Here is a 26,939-nt window from a genome sequence, read left to right on the forward strand (position 1 = left end):
CAGAGCTGGGGTACCCCAAAGAGGGGTAGTTTGGAAGATGACCTTCCTAGCTTTGGCCATACTTTTGGTGAGAGATTGCCTGGGCTTAGAAATCAATCCCATCTTCCAGGAACTCAAACTTAAGGTCAAGATTTGGTATTCTCCAGGCCCAGTGTGCTGCAAGAGGCCTCAGAGGGTCACACACCTGCTTGTAGCCTAATGGGGGCTCCAGTCTCATACTCCTCCCCATCTGTTTGAACCTGCCCAATAGCCTCTCCCAGCACCCTCTGAGTGACCCCCACACCGCAGACAGCCTTTTCTCTTAGGGGCACATCATGGTTCTGATACCCTCTCAGCAGGATGTCCAGTCACCCCTAAAGGCTGGACTGCCACATGTGCATAGGACCATTCTACATGTGGCAGCTCTAACCTCTACTGTACAAGAAGAGGTGAGGGTCTTGTGGCAGGGACTGCCTCTGTAGGGAGATTGTGTCTGCTTTTCTCACCTATCAGCTTTAAGGGGTGGGGGTCTTGGGATGCGGCTAAGAGGACCATGACCTTGGAAAAAGTTCTGGGCCCCATGGGTCACAGCACTGTATCCTACGATAGGGAGAAGGATCACTGATAAAATACCATTCTGTAGCTCCAGCCATATGGGCAATAGTAAAACGGAACATGGATGGTCTTCATTGCCTCCAGCCCTGGCCATACTTCATTGCCTCCAGCCCTGGCCTCCAGACCCCCAGCCTGGAAGGCCCAGGGAAGATGAAGCAGTGCTGTCCCCATCTCTCCCCACTCAGCCTGTTGATCCCCAGGAGTGGCCTGGGGCCAGGCATGTTGGAAAGGACTTGGTGGCAGTGGTGAGTGTAGACATACTTTCTGGGCTTCTCAGGATTATCTAGGACTAGCAGGAAAACAAATAAACAAAAACCAGGGCCTGCTGTTCCTGGGAACATCTCTGCCTTGAGGTCACTCTCTATGATGCACACACAAAGACTCACCTCCTCAGTACAGCACTCGTGACCTGGAGATGTATTAAAGGCAACTGTCTACAGTCACAAAAGCCAGTTGAGGGAAATGGGTGGGGAGTCAAGCTGGTTAAGGGGAGAGCAGTGGGGCAAGGGTAGTTATGACGGTGGCAGCCACAGGTGGACCCTAAGAGCAGTGAGGGAAGGAGGGAGGCTGGTGGTGACCTCTGGGTCTGGTGGGGATGATGGGAAGAAGGGGGTCTTCAAGAACAATAGGGTGAAGGAGACTGCCACACCAGAATGAGGACAAATAGGGGGACTTGGAGCAGGACAGGGCCACCAGTGAGGATGTAGGCAGGAAAGAGTGGATTCCTGAGAGATGAGCTGTCACTGTGGGTGGTCCCACCCTGCACATATGGACAACCCCCCCTTCCCTGCAGGCACAGCTGGATGGCATCTGCCTGGGACTGGTTCAGGGCATGGTAGGGGGTACGGAGTACTGGGATAGACACGTATGCATATGCATGACACAGATTCTCTCCTGGCTTCCCCTTCCCAAGGTGGGGTGGGGTGGGTATTTTCCAGTGGTGCCTTGGTTTCCCAGGGAAGAGCCCAGAGCCCCTCATTTGCTGGGGGGTGCTCCAGCTGTCAAGGGGATTGGGGTGGGGCACAGGAGATCTAACAGACAGAGGCATGGCTGAATCACAGGAGTGGCCGGCGGGACTCATGGCCTGAAGGCTTGTCTGGGCACCCCCATAGGGTGGGGGGTGAGTCATCTCCAGCTGCAGCCTCCCCCCACCAGCATCCCACTGTCTCCTCCGTCCCCAGGAACCTATCTGAATTCCAGCCTCCAGCTGTCACTTCACTAGTCCCTCTGACCTTAAAGCACACAAAACTTCTGACCCCGGAGAAGGTTGGAGTGGTCTTCCCGACAAGAACCTTCTGGGGGGAGTCCTGGAAGCCACAGGAGGTGGGGGGCTTTACCTTCAAATGGAGTCAAATCATCTTCCCCGGGCTGGGGTGGTGGGGCGGTGGCCTTTGGGACGCGGGGTGGGGGGCGGGCCGCCCGGGACCCCGCCCGCAGCTCCGCCCCCCGGATCAGGGACTTTTCTCCGCTGTGGCGGCGGGACGGCGGCAACGGCTGGCGGCGGGAGCCGGTGGACGGCAGGCAAGACCGGGACTGGGGGTCGGGGTGGGCTGGGCTCGGACCCGCCACAGCTGCGGGGGCCTGGCTGACTGTCTCCCCCACCCAGGATGAGGCTGCCGCTCCTGGTGGCCGCGCTCTGCGCCGGGATCCTGGCAGGGGCGCTCCGAGTGCGGGCCCAGCAGAGGGAGAGAGGTGGGCACTGCCGAGAAGGACTCCATCCTGGGCGCTGCGCCCTGTCACCTGTGGCCTTCATCTGGCCCCCCTACCCACCTCCACGACCCTGCCCGCATCCCTCCTCAGACTCCCCAAACCCTGCGCCACCCCTGCTGGGTCTCCCAGACTGCATCCTATCCTATTGGGTCTCAAACTCTGCTCCCCAAATGCGGCTAGGTCACCTACTCTTTGTCACTCCACTCGGCCCCCTGAGGCCAACCTCAGTCCCAGAACCACATCCGTGCGCTTCCTTCTCTGCACACACCAATCCTCCTGGAGACTCTGCTCTGGGCCCCTCTGTCCCTCCCTTCCCAGGTTCCCAGGCCCCAGCCGGCCTGGGCCGGTTTGCTTCCCGATGAGGCCTACTGCATCCTCCCCAGCCCCTAGTGTCAGGGGACCACAGCACGAGGAGGGGTGGGTGGGCTCCAAGAAGAGAGCGTGATGGCTCCTCCCTGCCCTAGTGACCTGCACACGCCTTTATGCTGCTGACATCGTGTTCCTACTTGATGGCTCTTCATCCATCGGCCGTGGCAACTTCCGTGAAGTGCGAGGTTTCCTGGAGGGATTGGTGTGGCCCTTCTCTGGGGCGGCCAGTGCACAGGGTGTGCGCTTCGCTGCCGTGCAGTACAGTGATGATCCACGGTGAGTGGGGGCCCCTGGAGGTGGGGACTTGGAGATCTCACCAGGATTCTTCCCCCACAGAAGCAGAGAGCCCAGAACCCCTAGGCCAGGCCTTGGAGAACCCCAAGACCCCTCTCCCCTCAGCCAGGACCTCCTCTGGAGACAGAGGCAGGGATCTCTGAGGTAGAATACTCACACCTGAGACACTCTCAGGCTAGTGTCCTGCCAACGACAGGGCTGAGTTTTCTGATCTAGAGATGGGGAACCCAGGGGCCTCAGATGCCCCTGCCTCTTGGACTCTCCATGTTGCAGCCTCCCGATGCCTTCAGCCTCTCCCCTCCCACAGGGCCTTCCTGTCTGGCCAAGATCCACCTCCCTACAACTGGACCCTTCCTCCCACAATTCCCTAATTAAGCAGACATCCTGCTCCCCAACGCAGGGAGCCCCAAGGGCTCCAGCCACAAGCCGGACACAGAGGGTACCCGAGGAGTTTGTTAACGGCTTCAGAGGTGGAGAACAGGAGTCACAGCAGCAAGAGGACCCTCAAAGGGACATGATATTCATAGACCTCACCCCAGGGCGAGGCCAGGGCCAGAAAAGATCCTGGCCCCTAGCCTGTCGCCACCTTCCCTCCCCTGTGCAGGACAGAGTTTGGCCTCGGTGCACTTGGCTCAGGGGGTGATGTGATCCGAGCCATTCGTGAGCTCAGCTACAAGGGTGGCAACACGCGCACAGGGGCTGCAATTCTCCATGTGGCCGACCATGTCTTCCTGCCTCAGCTGGCCCGCCCAGGGGTCCCCAAGGTGATCTCTCACTCTACCACGCCCCCTACATTAGCCATCTGAGGCACACTGATGTATTGCCCTGCCCCGCCCCTGCCCCAGGTCTGCATCCTCATCACAGATGGGAAGTCCCAGGACCTGGTGGACACAGCTGCCCAGCGGCTCAAGGGGCAGGGCGTCAAGCTGTTTGCTGTGGGTGAGTACCCTGCTGAGGTGACAAGTGGGCTGCGGAAGGGCCTGTCGGAGGGCATGTGAGCTGCCAAGCTCTGACTGGGCCTCACCTCAGGAATCAAGAATGCTGACCCCGAGGAGCTGAAGCGAGTCGCCTCACAGCCCACCAGTGATTTCTTCTTCTTTGTCAACGACTTCAGTATCCTGAGGACACTGTTGCCCCTTGTTTCCCGGAGAGTGTGTACCACAGCTGGTGGTGTGCCTGTGACCCTGCCTGGTGAGCTCCTGCCCACACCTGTGCCCTGACCTGGACCTCTGACCCCACCCCAGCCTGGCAGTGCTGACATCAATCCCAGGCGCTCCTGACACCAGGCGGGGGTACCACCCTCTGGTCCTGCCCTGGCAGTGCTGACCCTATCCCATGTGTTCCTGACCCTGGACCCCAGTTCTACTTTACTTCTGACCCCTGATCCTCTTGTCTGATTGCCTGACTACCCCCCGCCTTCCCAGCTGATGACTTGACCTCTGGTCCACGAGACCTGGTGCTGTCTGAAGCAGGCAGTCAATCCTTGAGAGTACAGTGGACAGCGGCCAGTGGCCCAGTGACCGGCTACAAGGTCCAGTACACTCCTCTGACAGGGCTGGGACAGCCACTGCCAAGCGAGCGGCGGGAGGTAAGGATGTCAGGGGTGGTGTGTGGAGGGCTTGGGATTTGGCTGGGCAAGGTAAAGTGACCTCTGACCCTGGGCAGGTGAGCGTCCCAGCAGGTGAGACCAGCACACAGCTTCAGGGTCTCCGGCCACTGACTGAGTACCAAGTGACTGTGGTAGCCCTCTACGCCAATAGCATCGGGGAGGCTGTGAGCGGGACAGCTCGGACCAGTGAGTGATTCTGCTAACCTCTCACCCCATCACCTAACCATCCCTAACCCCTCCCCACTCCTGACTGTGCTAACCCCTGCTGCACCTTCTCCCAGCTGCCCTGGAGGGGCCGGAACTGACCATCCAGAATACTACAACCCACAGCCTCCTGGTGGCTTGGCAGAGTGTACCAGGTGCCACTGGCTACCGTGTGACATGGCGGGTCCTCAGTGGTGAGTGAGGAGTGTAGACTGAGGGCCTTCCCTGTACCTCAGACACGATTGTAGGGTTCTGAGTCTGCAAGACACACCAACCACCCCCCTTCCGCACCCCCGTGCAGGCGGTGTCACACAGCAGCAGGAGCTGGGCCCTGGGCAGGGGTCAGTGCTGCTACGTGACCTGGAGCCTGGCACAGACTACGAGGTGACTGTGAGCAGCCTGCTTGGCCGGAGCATCGGGTCTGCTTCCTCCCTGACTGCCCGCACTGGTGAGAAGGCTGGGTGCTTTCTTCAGGCTGGGTGGGCAGGCAGGCAGTGTACAGTGGCTACTGACGTCCCGTGTGCCCTGGGCAGACACTTCTGTTGAACAGACCCTGCGCCCGGTCATCCTGGGCCCCACATCCATTCTCGTTTCCTGGAACTTGGTGCCTGAGGCCCGTGGCTACCGGCTGGAATGGCGGCGTGAGAGTGGTCAGTGCAGGGGAGAGAGGTGGGCAGGCAGGGTTGGGCTTGGCTTCAGCTGACCTGACCCTGCCATCTTGCAGGCTTGGGGGTGCCACAGAAGGTGGTGCTGCCCTCTGACGTGACCCGCTACCAGCTGGATGGGCTGCAACCGGGCACTGAGTACCGCCTCACGCTCTACACCCTGCTGGAGGGCCGCGAGGTGGCCACACCTGCAACTGTGGTCCCCACTGGTGAGGGCTCTGTGGGCCTGGCCAAGTGACAGGGGAAGGGACGGGGACCCTGGGACAGCCTTTCATGCTGTGCTCCCCCACAGGGCCAGAGCTGCCCGTGGGCCCTGTGACAGACCTGCAGGCAACCGAGCTGCCTGGGCAGCGAGTGCGAGTGTCCTGGAGCCCAGTTCCCGGGGCCACCGAGTACCGCATCACTGTGCGAAGCGCCCAGGGTGAGATAGACACAGCCACGCCCATACACACATTAAAGATCCAGCTCTTGGGGTTTGACCACACCTTCACCCCATCTCTTTCCATTCCTGGGTTTCTACAGCTCCTTTCTGTCTCCTTGTCCATCTATCCCCCAAGGAGGCAATAAGCCCAGGTCTGCCACAGAGGCTGCCTGCTTCTGGCCCTGCCTCAGCCCATCTTCTCACCTGGGTCTGTCTGCACTCACTGCCCCCCCATCCCTGTCTGCACAAGGCAAGCTCAGTCCCTGCCCTTTGGTTACCCTATCTGGAACCACTGCCCACGCTCATCTCTCACCCCCTGTCCCCACCCGGGACTTGCCCCTGTCACCCACATCACTGTCTATTGATGACCTGTCAATTCACATTATGGTCCACTGACTTCTCTCATCCTACATTCCATGTCCCTGTCCACTGACCCCTGTCCTCCTGTGTCTCCATTCATCCCTGGTCCATTATCCTGTGTCATTGTCCATCACTGACCGCTGTTATCCCATATCCCTATGTCTCACTGCCAACCTATCCTGCCTTTTCTCTTAGGGGTTGAAAGGACCCTGGTGCTTCCTGGAAGTCAGACAGCCTTTGACTTGGATGATGTCCGGGCCGGACTAAGCTACACTGTGCGGGTGTCTGCTCGAGTGGGTACCCGTGAGGGTGGCGCTAGCATCCTCACTGTCCGGCGGGGTGAGCACTGCAGGAGGGCTGTGGGGGGGAGAGCTGACTGTCTCACTCCAGTCCTGGTCTTGACCTCTGACCTCTATCTTTAACCCTTAGAACTGGAAGCCCCACTTGCCATCCCAGGGCTACGAGTGGTGGCCTCAGATGCAACACGGGTGAGGGTGGCCTGGGGACCTGTTCCTGGAGCCAGTGGATTTCGGATTAGCTGGAGGACAGATGGTGGTCAGTGTGGGCTGTGTGTGGGAGGGCTATAGGGAAGAACAATTAGGATATGGGGCATTGAGGGGGCAGGCAAGAGCCATGTCAACACTTCTCTCTGACACTAGGTCCGGAGTCCAGCCAGACATTGCCCCCAGAATCCACGGCCACAGATATCCTGGGGCTAAGGCCTGGAACCTCCTACCAGGTGGCTGTGTCAGCACTGCGAGGGAGAGAGGAGAGTCCCCCTGTGGTCATCGTGGCTCAAACCGGTCAGGGTCTGACCTAGCTCCTTGGCTGGCTTTCTCCAGTGGCCCTTTAGACCCCTATGCCTTCCCTCTCAGACTCTCACTTTGCCCCACAACAGTCTCCCTCTTCAGATTCCCATGCCTTCTCCCTCAGAGTCCTGCTTTCTCCTTTGGCCTCCTTTGCCACCTCTTAAGCCCCTACCTTCTTCAGATTCCTCTGCCTCTCCTCAAAGATCCCACTTTCCTCTCTTTGCCCTCAGATTTCCACCACCTCATCTCTCAGGTTCCAACTGCCTTTTCTGCTCCACCTGACTCTCCTCTTAGACTTACGCTTACACTTTTCTCTGTCAGACTCCCTCACTGTCTCCTCATACCTCCATCAGAACTCTATTATCTTCTCTATCAGACCCTCTTCTCTCTCAGATTCCTGTCACCTGCCTCACTCAGATTCCCACTATCTCCTCTGTCAGAACGCCCCTTCTTCCCCCATCTGGCCCATTCACTACCTTCCCCATCAGATCCCTGTCTCCTTTTAGACTCCTATAGTCTTCTATTAGATGGTCCTCTCCAATCCTTCCCCATCAGATCCTCTACTGCCTCCTCCATTAGACTCTCCATTGCCTCTCCCTGCAGACCCACTGGGCCCAGTAAGGACTGTCCATGTGACGCAGACCAGCAGCTCATCTGTCACCATCGCCTGGAACAGGGTTCCTGGTGCCACAGGATACAGGGTTTCCTGGCATTCAGGACATGGTGGGGACCAGGGGTTTTGGAGGAGACTAGATGGTCATGGGGGGCAGGTCTGGGTAGAATGCAAACTGGGGGCTTATTAGGGGTCCAGGTGGGGCTTTGGGGGGCAGAGTCTGCCTAGCCCTGAAGCTGCCTCCATTCCCGTTGCCAGGCCCAGAAAAATCCCAGTTGGTTTCTGGAGAGGCCACAGTGGCTGAGCTGGAGGGGCTAGAGCCAGATACTGAGTACAGGGTGCATGTGCGGGCCCATGTAGCTGGTGTGGATGGGACCCCCGCCTCTGTGGTTGTGAGGACAGGTGAGTGGAGCCTGGCCAGCTGGCAACCACATCTCATTGGCTACCCCACCCTACTGTGTATTCCTGGCTGCTTCAGTTGCCTGCTCCATCACTGCTCAGTGACTTCTCCATGTTGACTAAGTGTCTCCCCTCAGCAACCTCCTGGCTGCTCCACACTGCCCACTCTGGGGTGCTGACCTCCTCCCTCTCAGAGGTTGACTGACCTGTGCATACCAACCTCACACTGACCTTCAGGCCTCCCTGCGTTGACCATGTTTGCTCTGCCACCCTGTTCTCTGCCAGCCATCCAGTGGCCCCTGACCCCTTACCCTGCCTCTGCCCCCAGACCCTGCGCCCGTGGGCAGTGTTTCGAAGCTGCAGATCCTCAATGCTTCCAGTGACATTCTGCGGGTCACCTGGGTGGGGGTCACTGGAGCCACAGCCTACAGACTGGCCTGGGGCCGCAGCGAGGGTATGGTTTCCTGACACGGCCCTTGTCCCTCCTGGCTGGGATTGACCTCTCACCCTGACTGGTAAGCCACCCACACCCCGACCGTTGCCCCATGTTTGCCTGCCCAGGTGGCCCCACGAGACAGCAGATGCTCCCCGGAAACACAGACTCCGCAGAAATACGGGGCCTGGAAGGAGGAGTCAGCTACTCTGTGCGAGTGACTGCACTTGTCGGGGACCGGGAGGGCGCGCCGGTCTCCATCGTCGTCACCACGCGTAGGCGGAGCTCGGGCTGGGGCGAGCCTTGGATTGGTGTCCTGGACGGTTTGGGGGCGGGGTTCGTGCTCGGCGGGGTACAGGGGGAAGGAAGGATGAAGCCTGGGGAAGGCAGAGGGGCCGGGGCGGTGCGCGTTGGTCTGGGGTTGGCTCAGGAGCCGGGGCCGGAGCCTCCCTGAGTCCCGGGCTTCCTCTGTAGCGCCTGAGGCTCCGCCAGCCCTGGAGACTCTTCGCGTAGTGCAGCGAGGGGAGCACTCGCTGAGGCTGCGCTGGCGGCCGGTGCCAGGGGCGCGGGGCTTCCGTCTGCGGTGGCGACCCGAGGGTGAGAGGTGGCCCCCGGCGGGGGCCGGGGCGGGGCGGGGCGGGCGAGGTGGGCGAGGTCAGTGAGTGGGCAGGGTCTGTCAGTGGAAGGGGGTGTCAGCCCGACCTGCGACAGTCTGCGGATCTGTCAACCAGATGGGTGGGATGGATAAGGGTCAGTCGTGCAGGGTCAGCGAGAATGAGGAAAGTCAATTAGGAGGGTGGATCTGGTCAGCAGGGGCAGTCAGTGAGGTGGGCGCGTTGGTTAATGCTGGTCTGGAGCATCTTTCCACGTGCCCTGGGTCCCCACTCTCACACCTGCCCCAGGTGGCCAGGAGCAGTCCCGGGTCCTGGGGCCTGATCTCAGCAGCTATGAACTGGATGGGCTAGAACCAGCAACCCTATACCGCATGTGGCTGAGCGTTTTGGGGCCGGCTGGAGAAGGGCCCCCCATGGAAGTGACTGCATACACTGGTGAGCCTAGACAGTCCATTCTTCCCTGGTGAGCCTAGACAGTCCATTCTTTCCCCCACTGACGACCCACCCTGGTTTCCTGCACCCCCATGACCCTTAGCGACTCCTCCTGTAGCCCTCCTACCACTCTTGCCCCTGGGGTGATCCCAGCACGATCTCCCACGACACTTATTTCACTAAGATGAATCTGCCCCAGAACCTCCTCAAATGGTCTCTCCCCCCTGGGTTCTCAGCTCGTAGACTCTGACCTCTGGTCTTTGATTCCTTCTTCAGAGTCACTCCGTGTCCCAAGTTCTGAACTGCGTGTGGTGGACACTTCAGTTGACTCAGTGACTCTGGCTTGGACCCCAGTGTCTGGAGTATCCAGCTACATCCTGTCCTGGCGGCCACTTGGACGCCCTGGCCAAGGTGAAGGGGAGGCCAGGATTGGGGTGGGCTGGCAATTGGGGTTCCAATGGAAGGCCTCCTGTTTAACCAGGTTTTATCCTCTGCAGACATCCCTGGGGCCTCACAGACACTTCCAGGGATCTCGAGCTCCCAGCAGGTGACAGGGCTAGAGCCTGGCATCTCTTATACCTTCTCTCTGACACCCATCCGGGAGGGTGTACGGGGTCCTGAGGCCTCTCTCACACAGAAACCAGGTATGATGGGCACAGTGGGAGAGGGTAGCTAGATGGTCCAGCTGCTTCAGTAACTCAGCCCCCTTCCTGCAGTGTGTCCCCGTGGCCTGATGGATGTGGTGTTCCTGCTGCACACCACTCAGGACAATGCTCATCGTGCAGAGGCTGTAAAGCGAGCCCTGGAGCGTCTGGTGTCTGCACTTGGGCCTCTTGGGCCACAGGCAGTCCAGGTTTGGTTCCAGAGGCAGTCAGACCCCTTCCTATCTCAGCCCTTCACCATCCCAGGCTTCACAGCAGCTACCATGTTCCTACTCTACCATTGGTCCAGGCTGTCTCCCAGCCCTCTCCAGGCTCCAGATCTCCTCATCTGCTGGTTGGCTTCCTATCCTACCATCACTGCTGACTCCCTAGTGTTCAGGTTTAGTCCCATACCTGGTTTAGTCTCCTACAGGCTCTGTCATCCTTGCTTTGCCATCCTCCCCACCCCAGGTTGGCCTCCTATCCTACAGTCATCGGCCCTCCCCACTGTTCCCGCTGAATAGCTCCTACAATCCTGATGTCATCCTGCAGAAGATCCACAGCATCCCCTATGTGGACCCAAGTGGGAACAACCTGGGTAAGGAACTGCACTGGATATGGACTCTTAGGGCTTCCTTGTGGGAAGCTGGTTCCCCTGGGTTCTGACATGTTCTTTCTCCCAGGCACTGCAGTGGTTACTGCTCACAGACACCTATTAGCACCGGATGCTCCTGGGCGCCGCCAGCACATACCAGGGATAATGGTTTTGCTAGTAGATGAGCCCTTGAGAGGTGACATCTTCAACCCTATCCGTGAGGCCCAGGCTGCTGGTAAGGAGTAGAAATGGGGCCTGGGAATCGGGCTGGCCCCAGCAGGGTTGTCACACAGGCTGCTGGATCCCTCTTTAGGGCTCAAAGTGATGATATTGGGCCAGGCCGGAGCTGACCCAGAACAGTTGCGTCGCTTGGTGCCAGGCATGGATCCTGTCCAGACTTTCTTTGCTGTGGATGATGGTTCAAGCTTGGACCGGGCAGTCAGTGGCTTGGCAACATCCCTGTGTCAGATTGGCTCCACCATTCAGGTTTGCAAATTACCTCTGGGGGGAGAGGTAACTGGCAGGGGAGAGGGGGCCTGGGGACTCTTGCTAGAAGAGCCTGGCCTCAAGGAGACCTTATGTCCACAGCCACAGCCAGAGCCATGCACAGTGCATTGTCCAAAGGTAAATGTTCAGGGTGGAGAGGGTGGGTGAGGGCCACACCTGGGGCTAGCCACTCAGATCCTCATTTGACCTATCTTTCCCCAGGGCCAGAAGGGGGAACCTGGAGAGATGGTGAGTGGCCCTAGTTGGAGGCAGAGAATGGTTGGAGGTCAGTGGGGCCGGGGGAGGTTGATGGCACAGGGCTCACTGATCACCCTTCCTAGGGCCTGAAAGGACAAGCAGGGCCTCCTGGCCCCCCCGGCCTCCCGGTGAGTGCCTCCCCACGCCTGTCCTCTGCTCCCTGACTGGCGTACTGCCTCCTTACCTGCTCTCTCCTCTCAGGGCAGGATTGGTGTTCCTGGCCCCCAGGGGCCCCCTGGTGGTACCGTTGCAAAGGGTGAGAGGGTGAGTAGAAACCACTGAAGTTCCCCTAAGACACTCCTCCAAGTGTCCTTAGGATTTTTAAAAGACAGAAGGAAAGAACAGGTGTAGAACCATGGGGTATTCCTAGAAGCCTAAGTGGACATTATAACCACATCAGAGACTTTGGGGGAAGGGCCTAAAGTAGAGCAGCCTGGGGAGTTTTGAGATTCCCCTAGAGAACCTGGGTGTAAGTTCGAAATCCCAGAGGCAGGGAAGGCCCTCTGCCTCATTGCTGCCCTTGTGCCTGGGATGAGGCCCTGTTTAGCTCGGAGAGGCTGTTTCTCTGCCCCACTGCTCTGCCCCAGCAATACTCAGGGGCTGTAGGGTGGGAGTTCAGGTAAAGAACAGTCTGGGCTCCTCCAGCAAACCAGGGGCATTGGAGAGAGGTCCCTTCCTGCCCTGACCTCTTTGCTTCCTTAGGGCTTCCCTGGGGCAGATGGGCCTCCAGGCAGCCCTGGCCGCCCTGGGACTCCTGGAACCCCTGGCTCCAAGGTAAGCAAGTCTTGCCCTTGCAGGTCACATGGTAAGGCTCTTGGCTAGAGTAGGCAGGTGGGTGGTCTGACTGTTCTGACTGCTTCCATTTACAGGGCTCCCCAGGGTGGCCTGGTCCTCGTGGAGAAACAGTAAGCTGCTTTCCCTTCTTTGCCCATCTAGTGTCTCCCCAGAGTTCTTTCTGCAGGCTGGGGATCTGTGGTGGTGGGGCCAGTGTTGGTATACTTGAGCCCAAGCATCACCCTTTGTTCTATTTTGTCCTCAGGGAGAACGAGGACCTCGAGGCCCGAAGGGGGAGCCGGTAGGTGAAGGGGAAAGGGAGGCAGCCTGGATGTCCTGGGAGAAGCAGGCTGGACACTGCGTAGGGCATGATAAGGAATATTGGGGGCACGTTTCAGGGCCTCTCTCACCTCAAGGCTCCCATACCCTGAATCCTGTCCACTGCTTCCTGTCCCACAGGGAGAGCCTGGACGAGTCATTGGAGGCGGTGGCCCAGGGCTTCCTGGGCAGAAAGGGGACCCTGGACTTCCAGTAAGTTCCAGGACATGTGGGGACAAGTAAAGTGTGGTGGGGGACCTAGCAGGAGGCAGGGTAGGAGTAGGGAGTCTGTGGGGTTGTACTTTATACTCTGTCTCTTCCATCAGGGCCTCCCTGGATCCCGTGGCCCATTGGGGGACCCAGGACCCCGTGGTCCCCCAGGACTCCCTGGAACAGCTGTGAAGGTGACAACATGACCCCTATATGGTCTCATGACCTCCATGTGATCCAGTGACCTGGTGACACCATCTGAACCCACACAACCCCTACTGGTCACTCTGACCCCATGTGAACCCTTAACCCCCTCTGCCCATGACTCCTCAGTTCCTCCATACCCTTTGTAATCTAGTTGGTCCCATGATCCTCATTTTTTCCCCATATGTTGGGGAGTGGAGGTGTAGCCCAGGGTCATGGAGTCATGATCTGTCTTTCAGGGTGATAAAGGTGATCGTGGGGAACGGGTAAGTGAGGGGCAAGGCTTTCTAGGGGTGGCTTGGAGTCTGATTCCCCTTGGCCATCTCTCCTGACCTGCTGTTCTCTCTCAGGGCCCCCCAGGACCAGGTGATGGCAGCACTGCTCCAGGGGAGCCTGGGCTGCCGGTGAGGGAGGCTTGAAACTCTGCCGGGGAACTTGGGAGCCATGCTCAGGGTTGTGGATACTGGGGCCAGGGCTCTGCTGGGGCAGTGGGTGGGTGCTGGGCCTCACAGTTTGGGGCTCACATTTTTACCCACTTTTCCCTAGGGTCTTCCTGGAAGCCCTGGACCCCAAGGCCCAGTTGGCCCCTCGGGAGAGAAAGGAGAAAAGGTAGGAAGCCTGACCCCTTTGTGTCCCAGGTCTGGGGCAGGGGTGGGGTAGGTGGGGGCCAGGTCTCCGACTCATCTGTTTCTCCTTCAGGGTGACTGTGAGGATGGAGCCCCAGGCCTCCCAGGACAACCTGGTAGCCCGGGTGAGCAGGTGAGTGTAGGGGCAAGGGTTCTGAGGGGTGGCCCTAGCTCTCTCAGCCTCCCACCCTCTACACTGTCCTTATGCCCAAACCCAAATCTCTGAACCCCTTCTAGGGCCTACGAGGACCTTCTGGAGACATTGGCCCCAAAGTAAGTGCCATTTGGGGGAGTCAGGAGTGGAGTGTGACACAACCGGACCACTATAGGGTTGGGGAAGGTGGGAAGATCAGGAGATCCAAGTCAGAAGTTGTGGTTTCAGGGGCAGGATGGCCAGAGGTTGAGGCACCTTTTCCGGGGCCTGACAGTCAAGGCACCTCTCTCTCCTGTCTGTTTCCCCTTAGGGTGATAGAGGACCCAAAGGGGCTGTGGGTGACACTGGAGAGAAGGTAAGTACAGCCTAGGGGTCTCTCAGGGCCCCAGAGGGCCTGGACCCAGACTCCTCTCTGACCCATCCTGTTCCATCAGGGTGAACGTGGATCCCCTGGCCCAGTGGGACCCCAGGTGAGCCCCGTGACCCCAATGCTGGTGCCCCTATCTGGTTCTGACTTCTAGGCCTTGACTCCTCCTGCCCCTCCACCTCTCTTCATGTAACTCCTGCTGACACAGGCTCTAACCCTCACTCCCTGGAACCCCCTTGAAACTTCCTGACCTTGCTGAACTGACCTTGACTTCCTCTGACCTGGTCTCTGTCATCCCGCTGGGTTCAACCCCTGCTACCTGAATCCTGACCTCCTGTGCCCTCTCTTCAGCACCCTCACCACCTTGAGCCCCTGTTTGCCATGATCTCCCTTGCCTCCATGCCTCCATCCCTGGACCAGCATCTCTGCTCTTCTTCCCCAGGGGCTGCCTGGAGTGGCTGGACGTCCTGGAGCCGAGGGGCCTGAAGTGAGTCTGTGACTGTGGTAGGACCTGGAGAGGGGTTTTTATGTGTTTCTCCACTCTGGCTTCACACTTTTTCCACATGCAGGGGCCACCGGGACCTGTTGGCCGCCGAGGAGAGAAGGTGGGCAATTGCCTGGGGGCCTGCCGCCTCCCCTGTACTAGGGATTGGGGCAGGCAGGACACCAGGACCTTGGGTTCCTAGGTGGGTCTCTGACCCATCCCTGCCTCTGTCCTTTTTCCACAGGGGGAACCTGGTCGTCCCGGGGACCCTGCAGTGGTAAGCAGAGGGAGGATGGGGCTCTGAACGCAGCGCAGCTCCTTGCACACTGGCCTGCCCCTAGCCCAGTGTTCCAGGCTGGGACCCTGTGACCTGGGGGCCCTGGGCAGACTAAGATCTCTGTGACTCTCCTTATGCTACAACACATGTCCTGACTCTTGGCTGTCACCTGTGACCCCATGACCGTCGCACAGGTCATAAGCTCTGTGTAACCCCTGCCTGGCTCCCAGAGGCAACTCTGTGACCTCTGGAGGGAGACTGAGCTCTGTGACTTCCAGTTCTATATTACCCCATCCCCAACCAGTCTCATAGTACTGTGGTCCCCAGGTGGGGCCAAGTGTGTCTGTCCTGTTTGTTTCCAGGGACCTGATGGGACCGGGGCAAAAGGAGAGAAGGTAATTCTGACAAGAGTGAAAGGAGGCTGACACAAGGTTGAGGTCAAGGTTGTAGGGCCTGCCTGGAGGCCTCTGAGGGGCAGGAGGGTCGTGGCATGATTGCTAGTCGGGGAGGTGGTGGGGGCTGGTCATGAAACCCAGGGCTGATGGCCAATGGTCTTTGTCACCTCCAGGGAGATGTGGGGCCCACTGGGCCCAGAGGAGCTGCGGGAGTCAAAGGGGAGAGGGTGAGTAAAGAGCTTCTAGAGGGATAGGGCAGGTGAGAGTTGCGTTCCCTGACTTCTGATCCTTCCACCACAGGGTCCACCTGGCTTGGTTCTTCCTGGAGACCCTGGCCCCAAGGGAGACCCTGGAGACCGGGTGAATAAATATGGGGTTGGGTAGTGTGAAAGAAGGAGATATGGTGGTACCTGGGAGCCCCAACTAAGTCCTGTACCCCCTTCCATGCCTTGCAGGGTCCCATTGGCCTCTCCGGTAGAGCAGGACCCCCAGTAAGTACCTGTGACCTCAGGTAACCTCCAGGTTTCTGGGGTTACCAGCCCTCAAGGGTTGGCTGCTACCTGTGTCCTTTGTCACCTCATTTCTGTCTCCCCCACAGGGTGACTCAGGGCCTCCTGGAGAGAAGGGAGACCCTGGGCGGCCTGGCTCCCCAGGACCTATCGGACCCCGAGGACGAGACGTAAGAAGGCTGGATTTTGGGGTCCTGGGGGGGAGGGGAGTGGGGTGTTGTCAGCCTCATGGGGGATCTGGGGACTAGGGCTGACTCTCCTGTCTCACAGGGTGAAGTTGGAGAGAAAGGTGACGAGGGCCCCCCGGTGAGACTCTTTCCCACTGTGGTTTCTGACCTTCTTCCCTCAAACTGTGATCCCGTTGGGCTGTGGGCTTCACCAGGTCATCCGGTCCATTCCCCTGCCTGCTGTCCTGCTGGGGCCCAGGCCCTTCTCTGCCCTACTCCCAGAGTCAGTTTGAGTCCAATTCAGCTGCTCAGTGTGGCTTTCTCTCCATCACCAGGGTGACCCAGGTTTGCCTGGAAAAGCTGGCGAGCGCGGCCTTCGGGTGAGGCTGGCAGGGCAAAGTAGGGGATGCTGGAGAGTCTGGAGGGAGGCATGGTGTGATGGGAAACTCTGGCATGATATTTAGGGTGATGAGGAACCTGTGGAAGTATGGGGGGGTCCTGAGAAACCTGCAAAATGCAAGGAGGGTCTGTCTCAAGCTAGCTGCTCTTCCCAGGGTGCGCCTGGAGCTCGGGGCCCAGTGGGTGAGAAGGGAGACCAAGGAGATCCTGGAGAGGATGGACGAAACGTGAGTCCTGACCCCTGACCTCTGTCCCCAACTCCAGCCATCCAGTTCCCAGTCCCTGATCCTGTCACCACAACCCTGCAGTGCTAAATCCTCACAATCCCCTGTGGTCTCTTATCACAACCCCCAAAGGCCACCAGGATCTCCACAAGTCCTTAGTTTGCTTCCCAAACTCCTGGAAATGGCTGCCTATCTTGAGTGACCCTGACCCCCTGACTTTCTGCAGGGCAGCCCTGGACCATCTGGACCCAAGGGTGACCGTGGGGAGCCAGTGAGTTGTGACAGTGTTCTGGGCTCTGGAGGGATGGAGATTTCCCGTGTTTGGTCTGGTCAGTGTCTCTGCATACGGGGCCTGGAGGTCAAGGTGGGGAGCACTGAAAGCCACCTCTAGGCCTGACTTGCCTTCTGGGCATTGGCATTGGAGTGCTTCAGGGAGTCTGGGAGCAGAGTTGAGCCTGGGGAAAACCTAAACCATGCCCTGAGACCTCAGGGCTCCTGTTAACCATGATCATTTCCTTTCCTAGGGTCCCCCTGGACTCCCTGGACGGCTGGTAAGAGTTGAGCTGATCTAGTCCTGTGTCATCTCCCTTGTTGGCCTCTGTTGGTGCAACATGGCATCCCTTCATCCCTACCACTGGCTCCCATTTCCCCCATGGCTTCCTGGGGGGAGCTTCCCTGATCCCATAGCCCCTCACTGGCCCCACTTCTCCATGTTGAACCATTCACTGGCCATTCCCCCCATAGGTGGACTCAGGACTTGGAGCTGGAGAGAAGGTATGAGGGTCTGTGGGTGGAGTGGGGCTCTGAGCGCAGGCGGCATCCCAGTGCCTCCATGATGGGCATGCCTGTGGCCCTGGGGCTGTTCCTTCAACAAGCTTGTCTCTGTCACAGGGAGAGCCTGGGGACCGTGGACAGGAGGGTCCTCGAGGACCCAAGGGTGACCCAGGCCCCCCTGGAGCCTCTGGGGAGAGGGTGAGTGTGGTTGGCCCCCCAAGGAGGTGTGGGTCTGAGGAGGCCTGGTCTGATTTCTTCCTTCCCCTATTCTCAGGGTGTCAGTGGACTTCGGGGGCCCCCAGGGCCTCAGGTGAGTGACGCTCTTTGCCCCAGCAGCCTCAGAGCCCCTCATACCCTCACCTCTCATCTGACCTTGTTCCCTCCAGGGGGACCCAGGTGTCCGAGGCCCAACAGGAGAGAAGGTGAGAGAGCAGGGAGGTTTTCTAGCCATGAGCCAGGCTTTTAGGCCTACCTTATCCTCTGAGGCCTCTTACCTCTCTGTTTTCCTCAGGGTGACCGAGGTCCACCTGGCCTGGATGGCCGTAGTGGGCTAGATGGGAAACCAGGAGCCCCTGGCCCCCCTGGACCGCATGTGAGTTGTGATGACCACTGCCTGGGCACACCCTTCCCTTCCGTCCTCACATGACCCCAGATTCACCTCGGTCTTCTTGGTCTTGATGAGCTCTGGAGCCAGATGGGATGTTTGTGTCTCCTCCTAGAATCTGCTGGGGTGGGGGTGGGAGGTTGAGGGGAGAGATCATGCCTTGTAGGCCCTGAATTCATAGGAACCTGTGGCTGTGTCAGTGGGTGGTGCTCCTGATCCTGTGATCACTGCAGACTCCCTGATTTTGAGTCTCTCTTCAGGGTGCTACAGGCAAAGCTGGAGACCCAGGGAGAGATGTAAGTGAAGGGAGATGTTAGGGTGGAGGGTGGCTCAGGGGTCCAGCATAAACACAGCCAAGTCATAGCACCATAGTATCAGTGGGAGTTGGGGGAGTGGGTCCAGCCCAGTGCTTGGGAGGGTCCCTGGCAGGCAGATTTTCGCAAGGTCCAGCTTTTGGACCTTCTCTGCCACGTCCTGGGAGTTCTTCCCTTGGGAGTTTTAGTAGGAACCCCTAACGAATGGGGATTCTGCCTCAGGGGATCTCAGTGAAACCTCCAAATTTTGGGGGGTCTCTGTACTCCCAAGGAGGATCTTAGTGGAGATCCCCCCAAGTCCATGGGTATGCTCCAGGGGCTCTCTCAGGGGGTCTCTCCATCCTAGCAAAGACTTTTTCCAGGGGCTTCCGGGCCTCCGAGGAGAACATGGCCCCCCGGGCCCCCCTGGCCCCCCTGGAATCCAGGTGAGACTGAGCTTTCATGGTACCCTTTTTTTTTTTTTTAATTTATGTATTGGGCATCCCGGGTGGCTCAGCGGTTTAGCACCATATTCAGCCAGGGTGTGATCTAGGGGGCCCGGGATTGAGTCCCACGTTGGGCTCCCTGCATGGAGCCTGCTTCTCCCTCTGCCTGTGTCTCTGCCTCTCTCTGTCTCTCTGTGTCTCTCATGAATGAATAGATAAAAATCTTTAAAAACATAACAAATAAATTAAAAAAATAAAAAAGTTTATGTATTTATTTACTTGCTTTGTTATTTAAGTAATCTAAGTAATCTCTACACTCAACGTGGGGCTCCAACTTGTGATCCTGAGTTCAAGAGTCACATACTCTAACAACTGAGCCAGCCAGGCGCCCCTCATGGTACCCTTTGCCCCTTTACTACCCTTACCCAAACCCTGACTTCTGATCAATGATCTGTTCTACAGGGAAAGCCAGGAGAAGACGGCAAGCCTGGCCTGAATGGGAAAAATGTAAGTGTCCGGAGCAAAACAGTGACACCTGCTGATAAATGTCAGCACATGTACCCAGCCCAGATGTGCATATACACATGGGACACACATGCAGACACCTACTGAGATGTGTCAACACCCATGTACCTAGCCTAGACCTACAGATACTTCCAGAAACACACGTCCATGTGCAGATGCAAGTAGCCTCACGGAGAGTGAGCCATATGGCTATGCTGACTTGTGCCCAGATGGTCTGACACCTGCTAAGATAACATATAGCCACAGGCATAGGCGAAGAGCCACAGACACAGATGGAGAGGTGCAGAAGTACTGGTATGAAGCCACATTCAGGGATGCTTGGAGACATGTAGACACACAGACACCTCCACCCAGACTAGAGATGTGCTAAGACATATGTGGAATTAGGGCCACACGTGGACTTGTGTTGAAACATGGGAAGACACACATCCAAGGCTCTGGCATGTGACACACACATTTATATCCACAATCACTCATACATATGGCTCCACGTACTGAGATACACTTGCAGGCAGGTGTCTGAGACATACAGACCATTCTCAAGGCACCAGGAACATGTAGATCCATGTCCATCCTGTGTATACATGTATGTGCCCATATCTAGATGTGGGTAAAACGTGCAGACTGAGATGCCTACTAAGTGTCACTTGCCAGGACACAGACCTTTGCATGGATACACATGATAACACACACACACACACACACATCCAGAGATGCATAGATGTGGAGTTACATCTAGAAAGCCAGAGAGAGGCCATGTGCAGTTACATGTGGAGGTTAGCAGAGCCACGTAGGCATGCCCTCAGATGTGACACAGCTCACTTAGTTGGTCACAGGCCCTCCTCTGCGACACACAGGGGCCTGGAACTACAGACACAGACATATAGTCATCTGAGACCAGCCAAGCCAGTGTCTTACAGCCAGACCCAGTGAGTTTTTGGGCTGATGTTAATCTTCTGCCCACAGGGAGAACCTGGGGACCCTGGAGAAGATGGAAGGAAGGTAAGGCCCCTCACTCGAAGTCTGCTATGGCTTCAGATTAGGGCCCTGTCTAAAGTACCCTTGTCTTCCTTAGGGAGAGAAGGGAGATTCAGGTGCCCCTGGGAGAGAAGTGAGTACTGGAGTCTTCTGCAATCTGGCCCCTGACCCCCAACTCTGCAGTATATGGCTCCACTCTTTTCTGGGATCTCAGAGTCCTGATCTTGGCTGCGTCCCCCACAGGGTCACGATGGTCCCAAGGGTGAACGTGGAGCTCCTGGTAGCCCTGGACTCCAGGGCCCCCCAGGCCTCCCAGGGCAGATGGGCCCTTCTGGCCAGGTGAGTCTCCAGGAGGGTAGTTCTAGGACTTGGGAATAGCAGGGGCCTTTATGTTTCCACCAGATACCCTCCTGGGATGCCATGATCCTGTGTGACCACTTTGTGTTCTGTCCTATCTCAGGGTTTTCCTGGGGTTCCGGGAAACACAGGCCCTAAGGTGAGCATGTGTGTGGTCGATAGAGAGTGTGGTGAGGGCTGAGCAGGGCTGGGGCATTTCTCTCACCTGATCATTCTTTGTTCTCAGGGTGACCGTGGGGACACCGGACCCAAAGGGGAACAGGTGAGGTCCCCACCTTTTTCATGTGCTCAGGTAGCCATATAGCTCTTACCTATGCACACACACTCCCCCAGAAACTGGGTCCAGCAGCTTGTCTATTGGTGTCTCCAGGGCCTCCCTGGAGAGCGTGGCCTGAGAGGAGATCCTGGAAGTGTGGGGGTGAGTGAAGCTTAGGACCTCGTCCTTGACTCTTACCTGCATGTGTGAAGGAACCACATCTCTCCCCTTCCCTTTGCTATGAGGCCCCACGGGGTCTGTCCTGTGTGCTCAGTCCCCTGTCCTATTGGGATTTCTATAGCCTACATTCAGGGAACTAGGGAATGGGGACATGCCAGGGAGGGGCTTCCAGGGCCTTGGGCCGCCTAAACCAGTGCTAGAGGGTCCTGTGGCCAGAGGGCTGGGTAAGAGGGTATGGGGGCTGTTTCTGGGAGCAGTGTAGAGCTTCCTGAGGCTGCCCCTCACCTAGCTTGTGTCCCCAGAATGTGGAGCGGTTGCTGGAAACTATTGGCATCAAGGTAAGTTGTTTGGGGCCTGGGAGTGGCGGTAGAGGGGAGCCCCGCAGGGCAAGTAGTGCCCACATGGCCAAGCAGGGGCCTGGGTGGCTGCAGGAACAGGTCCCATTTCTCCAAACTCCTTGCTATCACTCAGACGTCTGCCCTGCGGGAGATTGTGGAGACCTGGGATGAGAGCTCTGGCAGCTTCCTGCCCATGCCAGAACGACGCCGTGGCCCTAAGGGGGACCCAGGCGAGCGGGGCCCCCCAGGCAAGGAGGTGTGTGTCTGCCTCAGTGGGGGTGTCCTGGGGACAGCATCATGGCACAGCTAACAACATTCACTCTTCTGCTCCTCCAGGGCCCCATTGGCTTTTCTGGAGAACGTGGGCTGAAGGGAGAGCGTGGAGATCCAGGCCCACAGGGGCCACCAGGCCTGGCCCTTGGAGAAAGGGGCCCCCCTGGACCTCCTGGCCTTGCAGGGGAGCCTGGAAAGCCTGGCATTCCTGGGCTCCCAGGCCGGGCTGGGGGCGCGGGGGAGGCAGGAAGACCAGGAGAGAGGGTGAGCTGGCCTAGCCAAGAGGGCTGGGGATACGGGCCCAGGAGAAGCTGGACTCCTCATGGACATGGCCCCCTTCCTCCTATTTGTACCTCAGGGAGAACGGGGAGAGAAAGGAGAACGCGGGGAACAGGTGAGCTGGGAGGGCTGCAGGGGTGGGCCTGCCTGGGCACCGCATTGGGGCAGCCCTGCCATTTCCTTCTTTTCCACAGGGCAGAGATGGCCCTCCTGGCCTCCCTGGACCTCCTGGCCCCCCTGGCCCCAAGGTGATCAGCTGAGCCCTGCCCAGTGCCTATGACTGTTGTTACCAGGAGGCCACCGTTGACTCAGACCCCAGAAACTCCATGTGGTGTCTCTGACCCATAATCCTGTGAGATCTTGTGATCTGGATGACCCTTCCATGCCTTTGTGACTGATACCTTTCTCCCCTGTGACCTTGTGTGTGTAGGTGGCTGTGGATGAGCCAGGTCCTGGACTCTCTGGAGTTCAAGGACCTCCTGGATTCAAGGGCGCAAAGGTCAGTATGCACGATCAGTTGGGGGGCCACCCCCTGCTATGGCACCAGGGCCTGGCTTGACATGTCATCCCTATAGGGGGAGCCAGGCAGTGACGGCGACCAAGGCCCCAAGGGAGACAGGGTGAGGCCTCCCACCCCATCATGCTTCCCTGTCCTTAATGGGAGCACACAAAGGGTGGTGTGTATGTGGGCACACAGCAGTGCCTGGGGGCTCAGGACCTGCCATTCTGCTTGCAGGGTATGCCAGGAATCAAGGGAGACCGGGGAGAGCCTGGACAGAAGGGGCTCGATGGCAGCCCGGTGAGTCTGTGCCCTAGGCCACCACATGCCAGCCTGGGGCTCTTATCATGTTGTCTGGACTGGAGTCCGTACTACCTCGGATGTCTGGGGGAGGCTGGGGTGAGGGAACAAAAAGGAACAGTGTGGCCTTGAATCTATTCTCTCCAGGGTCTACCAGGAGAGCGTGGTGTGGCTGGACCTGAAGGGAAGCCAGTAAGTGGTGGCAGGAATGGCCTGGACCAGGCTCCTGGGAACAGCTGCTCTCTGCTGTGCGCTGGCCCCTCTGTGCACATGTCACTAGTAACAAGGGTTTTGTGCCTGCAAGCATGGGTGTGAGAGCAGATGCGTGACTTCCGTGCATGTGTGCCTGCGCATGTAGGCCAGTATATGTTATCCCTGAGGGGCAGCCCCTGGGTGAGGGGTGATCTCTGCCTAGGAGGGATGGTGGCCTGCAAGTGGGCCCTCTGGACAAAGGCCTCCAGAGGGTGGGAACAGGTCCAAGTGAGGCCCAGCTTGAGGCTCAGCAGCCGCCTTCTCTGTCCAGGGTTTGCAAGGTCCGAGGGGGACCCCTGGCCCAGTGGTGAGTATCCTAGAATCCTCACCCCCTCCTGCCCTCATCCTACCCCATCCCAAAAGGATACTGTCTTAGTTTCTTTTATGGGGTAGGACTGGCTTCCCCTCATCAAACTCTTTCTCTCTCCAACAGGGTGGCCATGGAGACCCTGGACCCCCCGGTGCCCCGGTGAGTCACGGGAGAGTACTGCCTGGTGGGAGTGGGATGGGTACTGGGCCCCACTGATGAGCCCAGTACATTAATACACTGATTTGTATTAATCCCTGAGCCCAAGCAGATAACTCTGACTCCTGTCTCCTCTTGATACTTTTTTCTAGGGTCTTGCTGGCCCCGCAGGACCCCAGGGTCCTTCTGGCCTGAAGGTGAGTATAGGTGTGTGTGAGTGTGTGCCTAAAAGGAAGAGGAGGCTCATCTGAGCCATGTCCACCCCAGGATAGCCACCCCCCTCTGCCACCCCCCTGAGATGTTGTCACCCTGCAATGGGGCTGAGTGTCAAGGTGTCTCATCCCTGTGGGCTTTGCTTATGGTGAGGGGCTGAGGAGCCTCTTGTCCTTCTGTGAGGTCATGCAGTCTCTGGGTTTTTGGCAGGGGGAGCCTGGAGAGACAGGACCACCAGGACGGGTGAGTGACTCAGCTCGTGGGTGAGAGTCACTGGGAACTGCCCTGTGTGAGGTTGGGACTGCCCTGAATTGTTTCTTCTCCCAGGGCCTGCCTGGACCCACTGGAGCTGTGGGACTTCCCGGTCCTCCTGGCCCTTCAGGCCTGGTGGTGAGTGAGGTTCCTGCAGGGACACCATGTTCTGCCCTCTGGGTCTCACATTCTCCCATGTCCCCCTCACATTTGACTTGTCTCCCTCAGGGTCCTCAGGGGGCGCCAGGTTTGCCTGGACAAGTGGTGAGTCCTGAAGGGTCAAGGCTGGGCCCCAGGGGCCAGGAGTCCATGGCAGGCCCCTGACAGAGCTCCTCCTTCTCAGGGAGAGACAGGAAAGCCAGGAGCCCCAGGTCGTGATGGTGCTGGTGGAAAAGATGGAGACAGAGGAGCTCCTGGTGTGCCGGTATGTTCCGAGGGAGCTTGCTTCAGGCCTGTGATGGGGTCCAGTCCTGTGGCTGGAGGATGAGGAGAGCAGGGTGGTGGGGTGACAATGAGTTCTTCACACTGCTCTGTCGCAGGGGTCACCTGGCCTGCCTGGCCCTGTTGGACCTAAAGGAGAGCCTGGACAAACGGGGACTCCCGGACAGGTGATCTGACCCCAATCTGTACCTCCTCCTCCCTGGCCTACTTCCGGCCTCCCATCCAGGATGGTTGGGCGGGGCTGGGGGCAAGGCCTGAGGGTAGGTAGCTCACTGGGCATTCCCCACAGGCTGTGGTCGGGCCCCCTGGAGCAAAGGGAGAGAAGGTGAGTGTGTGGATGGCCTGGGGGGAGGGGCCAAGTGCTGGAAGCCAAGGCAGCCCTCTGACCCTTCTTCCTTGTCAGGGAGCCCCTGGAGGCCTTGCTGGAGACCTGGTGGGAGAGCCGGTGAGTGTAGAGCCTCTGTCAGCACAGCTCACCGATCCTCCTGTCCCTCAGTGTCACGTTTGACCTCAGGCCTCATGCCTCTTCCCTTGAGTGGTCATCTTTCTGTGACCCTAATGCCCATGTTTCTTCCTGTCCCCTCTCTCTACAGGGAGCCAAAGGTGACCGAGGACTGCCAGGGCCTCGGGGTGAGAAGGTGAGGTGGGCCCTGCCTAAGGGTGTAAGCACTGAGTCACTGGGTAGGGAGGGCTAAGTGGGGTGGCTAGAGCCACTCACCGTCCTCTCTGTGCAGGGTGAAGCTGGCCGTGCAGGGGAGCCTGGAGACCCTGGGGAGGATGTGAGTCTGGGGTCTGGGCGAGTCTGAGCTTGGGGGGAGGAGTGCAGTTGTGGACATGAGGGACCAATCCCGGGCATGTGCACCTTCCAGTATATTCAGGATCCTGCTCCTGGGAGCACCTGGGATCAGGCATCTTGGCTCCCACACTCCCGGGTTGGGAGGGGGCATCCTTTCTTCCTTGTGTCGGTCCTAGGTCTTCTGCTCCTCACTGTGTCTGAGCACACACGTATGTGGTTTGTGTCTGCTGCCCCAGCTCTCAGGACACATCACAGTTCCTGTGGGCTCTCCTTTCCCTTTCCCCGCCCCGTCTGAGTTCCCCGTATCTGACTGTGTGTTTGTGGGCCCCGTCTTAGCTCCTTGAGCTGGGATGGCTCCGAGTTCCTGCACTTGCGTGCTCCTGGGATCACCTGTGTGTCTGTGCTCACATCTGAGATCCCTATGCCTGTGCTCATGGGGAGCTCTATGTGTCTGTCGTCACACCTCAACTCCCACATATCTGTGGTCCCCTCTGAGTGTCCCTCTGTCTGTGCCCTCATGAGTCCATGGTCACCTCTGAACTCCCGTGAGTCAACCCTTGTAAATTGGCTGAGTTTTGTGTCTCTAGGAACACATCTGAGCTATCCTGGGAATATTCTTAGGCTGTGTCTAAGGTTCACATTCCTCCCCTCAAGTACTATTTACATTGTTTTTTTAGGGTCAGAAGGGGGCTCCTGGACTCAAGGGTAATAAGGTATGTGTACTCTGAAGTGTCCCTGCTGGGGTCATGTTCCTGAGACTCCCTGAGCCTGATCTGAACCCTTTTTTCCTTGAAGGGGGACCCGGGAGTCGGGGTTGAGGGACCCCCCGGGCCAGCTGGTCTTCCGGGTGTGAAGGTGAGTCGATGCCCCATCACCAGAGGTGGGCAGTGGGCAGGGAGGTCTCTGGAACTGTGCAGAAGAGGGCATTCTGGGGCTAGTTCTGGGAGGGAGTCCTGTTGGGACCATTCCTCCCTTTGCTATATGTTCCAGGGAGATGTGGGCCCCCCTGGATCCCCCGGGGCTCCTGGTGTTGTTGGATTCCCTGGTCAGACAGGCCCTCGAGGAGAGATGGGTCAGCCAGGCCCCAGTGGAGAGCGGGTAAGTGTGATGGGAACAACATGTGCAGGACTTGGTGACTTCAGGACCTTTGAATCTGGTAGTGGATGAGTGGATGAGGATGAGGAGGGGGCCTAGGCCCTGCCTCGGGCGCTCCCAGTCTTGGAGTGGCCAAGGGGGCAGGAAGGTCCCTAAGTCACCCTCTTCCTCTTTTGCTTCATTGTTCTGGTAGGGTCTGGCCGGTCTCCCAGGGAGAGAGGGACCCCCAGGTCCCTTGGGACCACCTGGACCACCAGGGTCAACGGTGAGTAGAAGTGCCCCAATGTCCCAGCTGTGTGTTGGAGTCTGTCCATGTGGGAACTGGGACACACTGTGTGGCTGGGTATGTGTGTGTGCCTTTGAGGGGCACAGGACCCTCACCTTACTCTGCCCACAGGGAGTGCCCGGGGCCTCTGGACCCAAAGGAGACAAGGTAGGTGGGACAAGGTTGCTGGCTCTCCTGTATCTGTCATCCCTCCCACCTCCAGCGACCCCTATCACTCCTCCCACCTCCACTGACCCCATCACCCCCTCCCACCTCAGCTGACCCCCATCACCCTGTCTATCCCCATCTGGCACACACACCCCCACCCCATCCCCACTGATGCCCCTCACATATGCCTGGTATCCTGTTGCTCTCCAGGGAGACTCTGGAGTGGGGCTGCCAGGGGCCCGGGGTGAGCGTGGGGAGCCAGGAGTCCGGGTATG

General features: G+C 58.5%; 1 protein-coding gene across 2 annotated transcripts in view; it reads left to right on the top strand.

The window, feature by feature from the left end:
* The first annotated feature begins 2,034 nt into the window (after positions 1-2,034).
* COL7A1 (collagen type VII alpha 1 chain) overlaps positions 2,035-26,939 on the top strand; it is a 30,964-nt gene continuing 6,059 nt past the window's right edge. For both annotated transcript variants that reach the window (XM_077858949.1, XM_077858950.1), the window contains exons 1-98: positions 2,035-2,115; positions 2,201-2,286; positions 2,769-2,949; positions 3,572-3,731; positions 3,813-3,906; positions 3,997-4,158; positions 4,392-4,555; positions 4,633-4,762; positions 4,858-4,974; positions 5,082-5,228; positions 5,314-5,430; positions 5,505-5,654; positions 5,738-5,866; positions 6,422-6,565; positions 6,656-6,781; positions 6,886-7,029; positions 7,639-7,758; positions 7,907-8,050; positions 8,376-8,501; positions 8,609-8,755; positions 8,955-9,077; positions 9,383-9,529; positions 9,803-9,937; positions 10,024-10,170; positions 10,243-10,379; positions 10,639-10,765; positions 10,851-10,997; positions 11,076-11,248; positions 11,351-11,386; positions 11,471-11,497; positions 11,590-11,634; positions 11,708-11,770; positions 12,209-12,280; positions 12,376-12,411; positions 12,546-12,581; positions 12,740-12,811; positions 12,925-13,002; positions 13,252-13,278; positions 13,363-13,416; positions 13,559-13,621; positions 13,712-13,771; positions 13,876-13,911; positions 14,103-14,147; positions 14,227-14,262; positions 14,602-14,646; positions 14,729-14,764; positions 14,888-14,920; positions 15,283-15,315; positions 15,489-15,542; positions 15,616-15,675; positions 15,771-15,806; positions 15,914-15,994; positions 16,095-16,130; positions 16,327-16,371; positions 16,546-16,617; positions 16,841-16,885; positions 17,139-17,165; positions 17,359-17,388; positions 17,506-17,586; positions 17,663-17,698; positions 17,775-17,810; positions 17,900-17,980; positions 18,253-18,288; positions 18,669-18,731; positions 19,194-19,238; positions 20,223-20,258; positions 20,332-20,367; positions 20,478-20,573; positions 20,695-20,730; positions 20,818-20,853; positions 20,962-21,009; positions 21,330-21,365; positions 21,499-21,621; positions 21,702-21,902; positions 21,997-22,032; positions 22,112-22,165; positions 22,348-22,416; positions 22,493-22,537; positions 22,654-22,716; positions 22,864-22,908; positions 23,240-23,275; positions 23,402-23,437; positions 23,587-23,631; positions 23,858-23,890; positions 23,975-24,037; positions 24,128-24,163; positions 24,243-24,323; positions 24,439-24,507; positions 24,630-24,665; positions 24,744-24,785; positions 24,934-24,978; positions 25,075-25,119; positions 25,814-25,849; positions 25,932-25,991; positions 26,127-26,234; positions 26,425-26,496; positions 26,629-26,664; positions 26,875-26,934. In XM_077858949.1, coding sequence (XP_077715075.1) covers positions 2,202-2,286; positions 2,769-2,949; positions 3,572-3,731; positions 3,813-3,906; positions 3,997-4,158; positions 4,392-4,555; positions 4,633-4,762; positions 4,858-4,974; positions 5,082-5,228; positions 5,314-5,430; positions 5,505-5,654; positions 5,738-5,866; positions 6,422-6,565; positions 6,656-6,781; positions 6,886-7,029; positions 7,639-7,758; positions 7,907-8,050; positions 8,376-8,501; positions 8,609-8,755; positions 8,955-9,077; positions 9,383-9,529; positions 9,803-9,937; positions 10,024-10,170; positions 10,243-10,379; positions 10,639-10,765; positions 10,851-10,997; positions 11,076-11,248; positions 11,351-11,386; positions 11,471-11,497; positions 11,590-11,634; positions 11,708-11,770; positions 12,209-12,280; positions 12,376-12,411; positions 12,546-12,581; positions 12,740-12,811; positions 12,925-13,002; positions 13,252-13,278; positions 13,363-13,416; positions 13,559-13,621; positions 13,712-13,771; positions 13,876-13,911; positions 14,103-14,147; positions 14,227-14,262; positions 14,602-14,646; positions 14,729-14,764; positions 14,888-14,920; positions 15,283-15,315; positions 15,489-15,542; positions 15,616-15,675; positions 15,771-15,806; positions 15,914-15,994; positions 16,095-16,130; positions 16,327-16,371; positions 16,546-16,617; positions 16,841-16,885; positions 17,139-17,165; positions 17,359-17,388; positions 17,506-17,586; positions 17,663-17,698; positions 17,775-17,810; positions 17,900-17,980; positions 18,253-18,288; positions 18,669-18,731; positions 19,194-19,238; positions 20,223-20,258; positions 20,332-20,367; positions 20,478-20,573; positions 20,695-20,730; positions 20,818-20,853; positions 20,962-21,009; positions 21,330-21,365; positions 21,499-21,621; positions 21,702-21,902; positions 21,997-22,032; positions 22,112-22,165; positions 22,348-22,416; positions 22,493-22,537; positions 22,654-22,716; positions 22,864-22,908; positions 23,240-23,275; positions 23,402-23,437; positions 23,587-23,631; positions 23,858-23,890; positions 23,975-24,037; positions 24,128-24,163; positions 24,243-24,323; positions 24,439-24,507; positions 24,630-24,665; positions 24,744-24,785; positions 24,934-24,978; positions 25,075-25,119; positions 25,814-25,849; positions 25,932-25,991; positions 26,127-26,234; positions 26,425-26,496; positions 26,629-26,664; positions 26,875-26,934 — 7,419 coding nt within the window. In that variant the 5' untranslated portion in view covers positions 2,035-2,115; position 2,201. The remainder of the gene's footprint in view (positions 2,116-2,200; positions 2,287-2,768; positions 2,950-3,571; positions 3,732-3,812; positions 3,907-3,996; positions 4,159-4,391; positions 4,556-4,632; positions 4,763-4,857; positions 4,975-5,081; positions 5,229-5,313; positions 5,431-5,504; positions 5,655-5,737; positions 5,867-6,421; positions 6,566-6,655; positions 6,782-6,885; positions 7,030-7,638; positions 7,759-7,906; positions 8,051-8,375; positions 8,502-8,608; positions 8,756-8,954; positions 9,078-9,382; positions 9,530-9,802; positions 9,938-10,023; positions 10,171-10,242; positions 10,380-10,638; positions 10,766-10,850; positions 10,998-11,075; positions 11,249-11,350; positions 11,387-11,470; positions 11,498-11,589; positions 11,635-11,707; positions 11,771-12,208; positions 12,281-12,375; positions 12,412-12,545; positions 12,582-12,739; positions 12,812-12,924; positions 13,003-13,251; positions 13,279-13,362; positions 13,417-13,558; positions 13,622-13,711; positions 13,772-13,875; positions 13,912-14,102; positions 14,148-14,226; positions 14,263-14,601; positions 14,647-14,728; positions 14,765-14,887; positions 14,921-15,282; positions 15,316-15,488; positions 15,543-15,615; positions 15,676-15,770; positions 15,807-15,913; positions 15,995-16,094; positions 16,131-16,326; positions 16,372-16,545; positions 16,618-16,840; positions 16,886-17,138; positions 17,166-17,358; positions 17,389-17,505; positions 17,587-17,662; positions 17,699-17,774; positions 17,811-17,899; positions 17,981-18,252; positions 18,289-18,668; positions 18,732-19,193; positions 19,239-20,222; positions 20,259-20,331; positions 20,368-20,477; positions 20,574-20,694; positions 20,731-20,817; positions 20,854-20,961; positions 21,010-21,329; positions 21,366-21,498; positions 21,622-21,701; positions 21,903-21,996; positions 22,033-22,111; positions 22,166-22,347; positions 22,417-22,492; positions 22,538-22,653; positions 22,717-22,863; positions 22,909-23,239; positions 23,276-23,401; positions 23,438-23,586; positions 23,632-23,857; positions 23,891-23,974; positions 24,038-24,127; positions 24,164-24,242; positions 24,324-24,438; positions 24,508-24,629; positions 24,666-24,743; positions 24,786-24,933; positions 24,979-25,074; positions 25,120-25,813; positions 25,850-25,931; positions 25,992-26,126; positions 26,235-26,424; positions 26,497-26,628; positions 26,665-26,874; positions 26,935-26,939) is intronic.

This window comes from Canis aureus, chromosome 19 (genome assembly GCF_053574225.1).
Source record: "Canis aureus isolate CA01 chromosome 19, VMU_Caureus_v.1.0, whole genome shotgun sequence".
Taxonomy (NCBI): domain Eukaryota; kingdom Metazoa; phylum Chordata; class Mammalia; order Carnivora; family Canidae; genus Canis; species Canis aureus.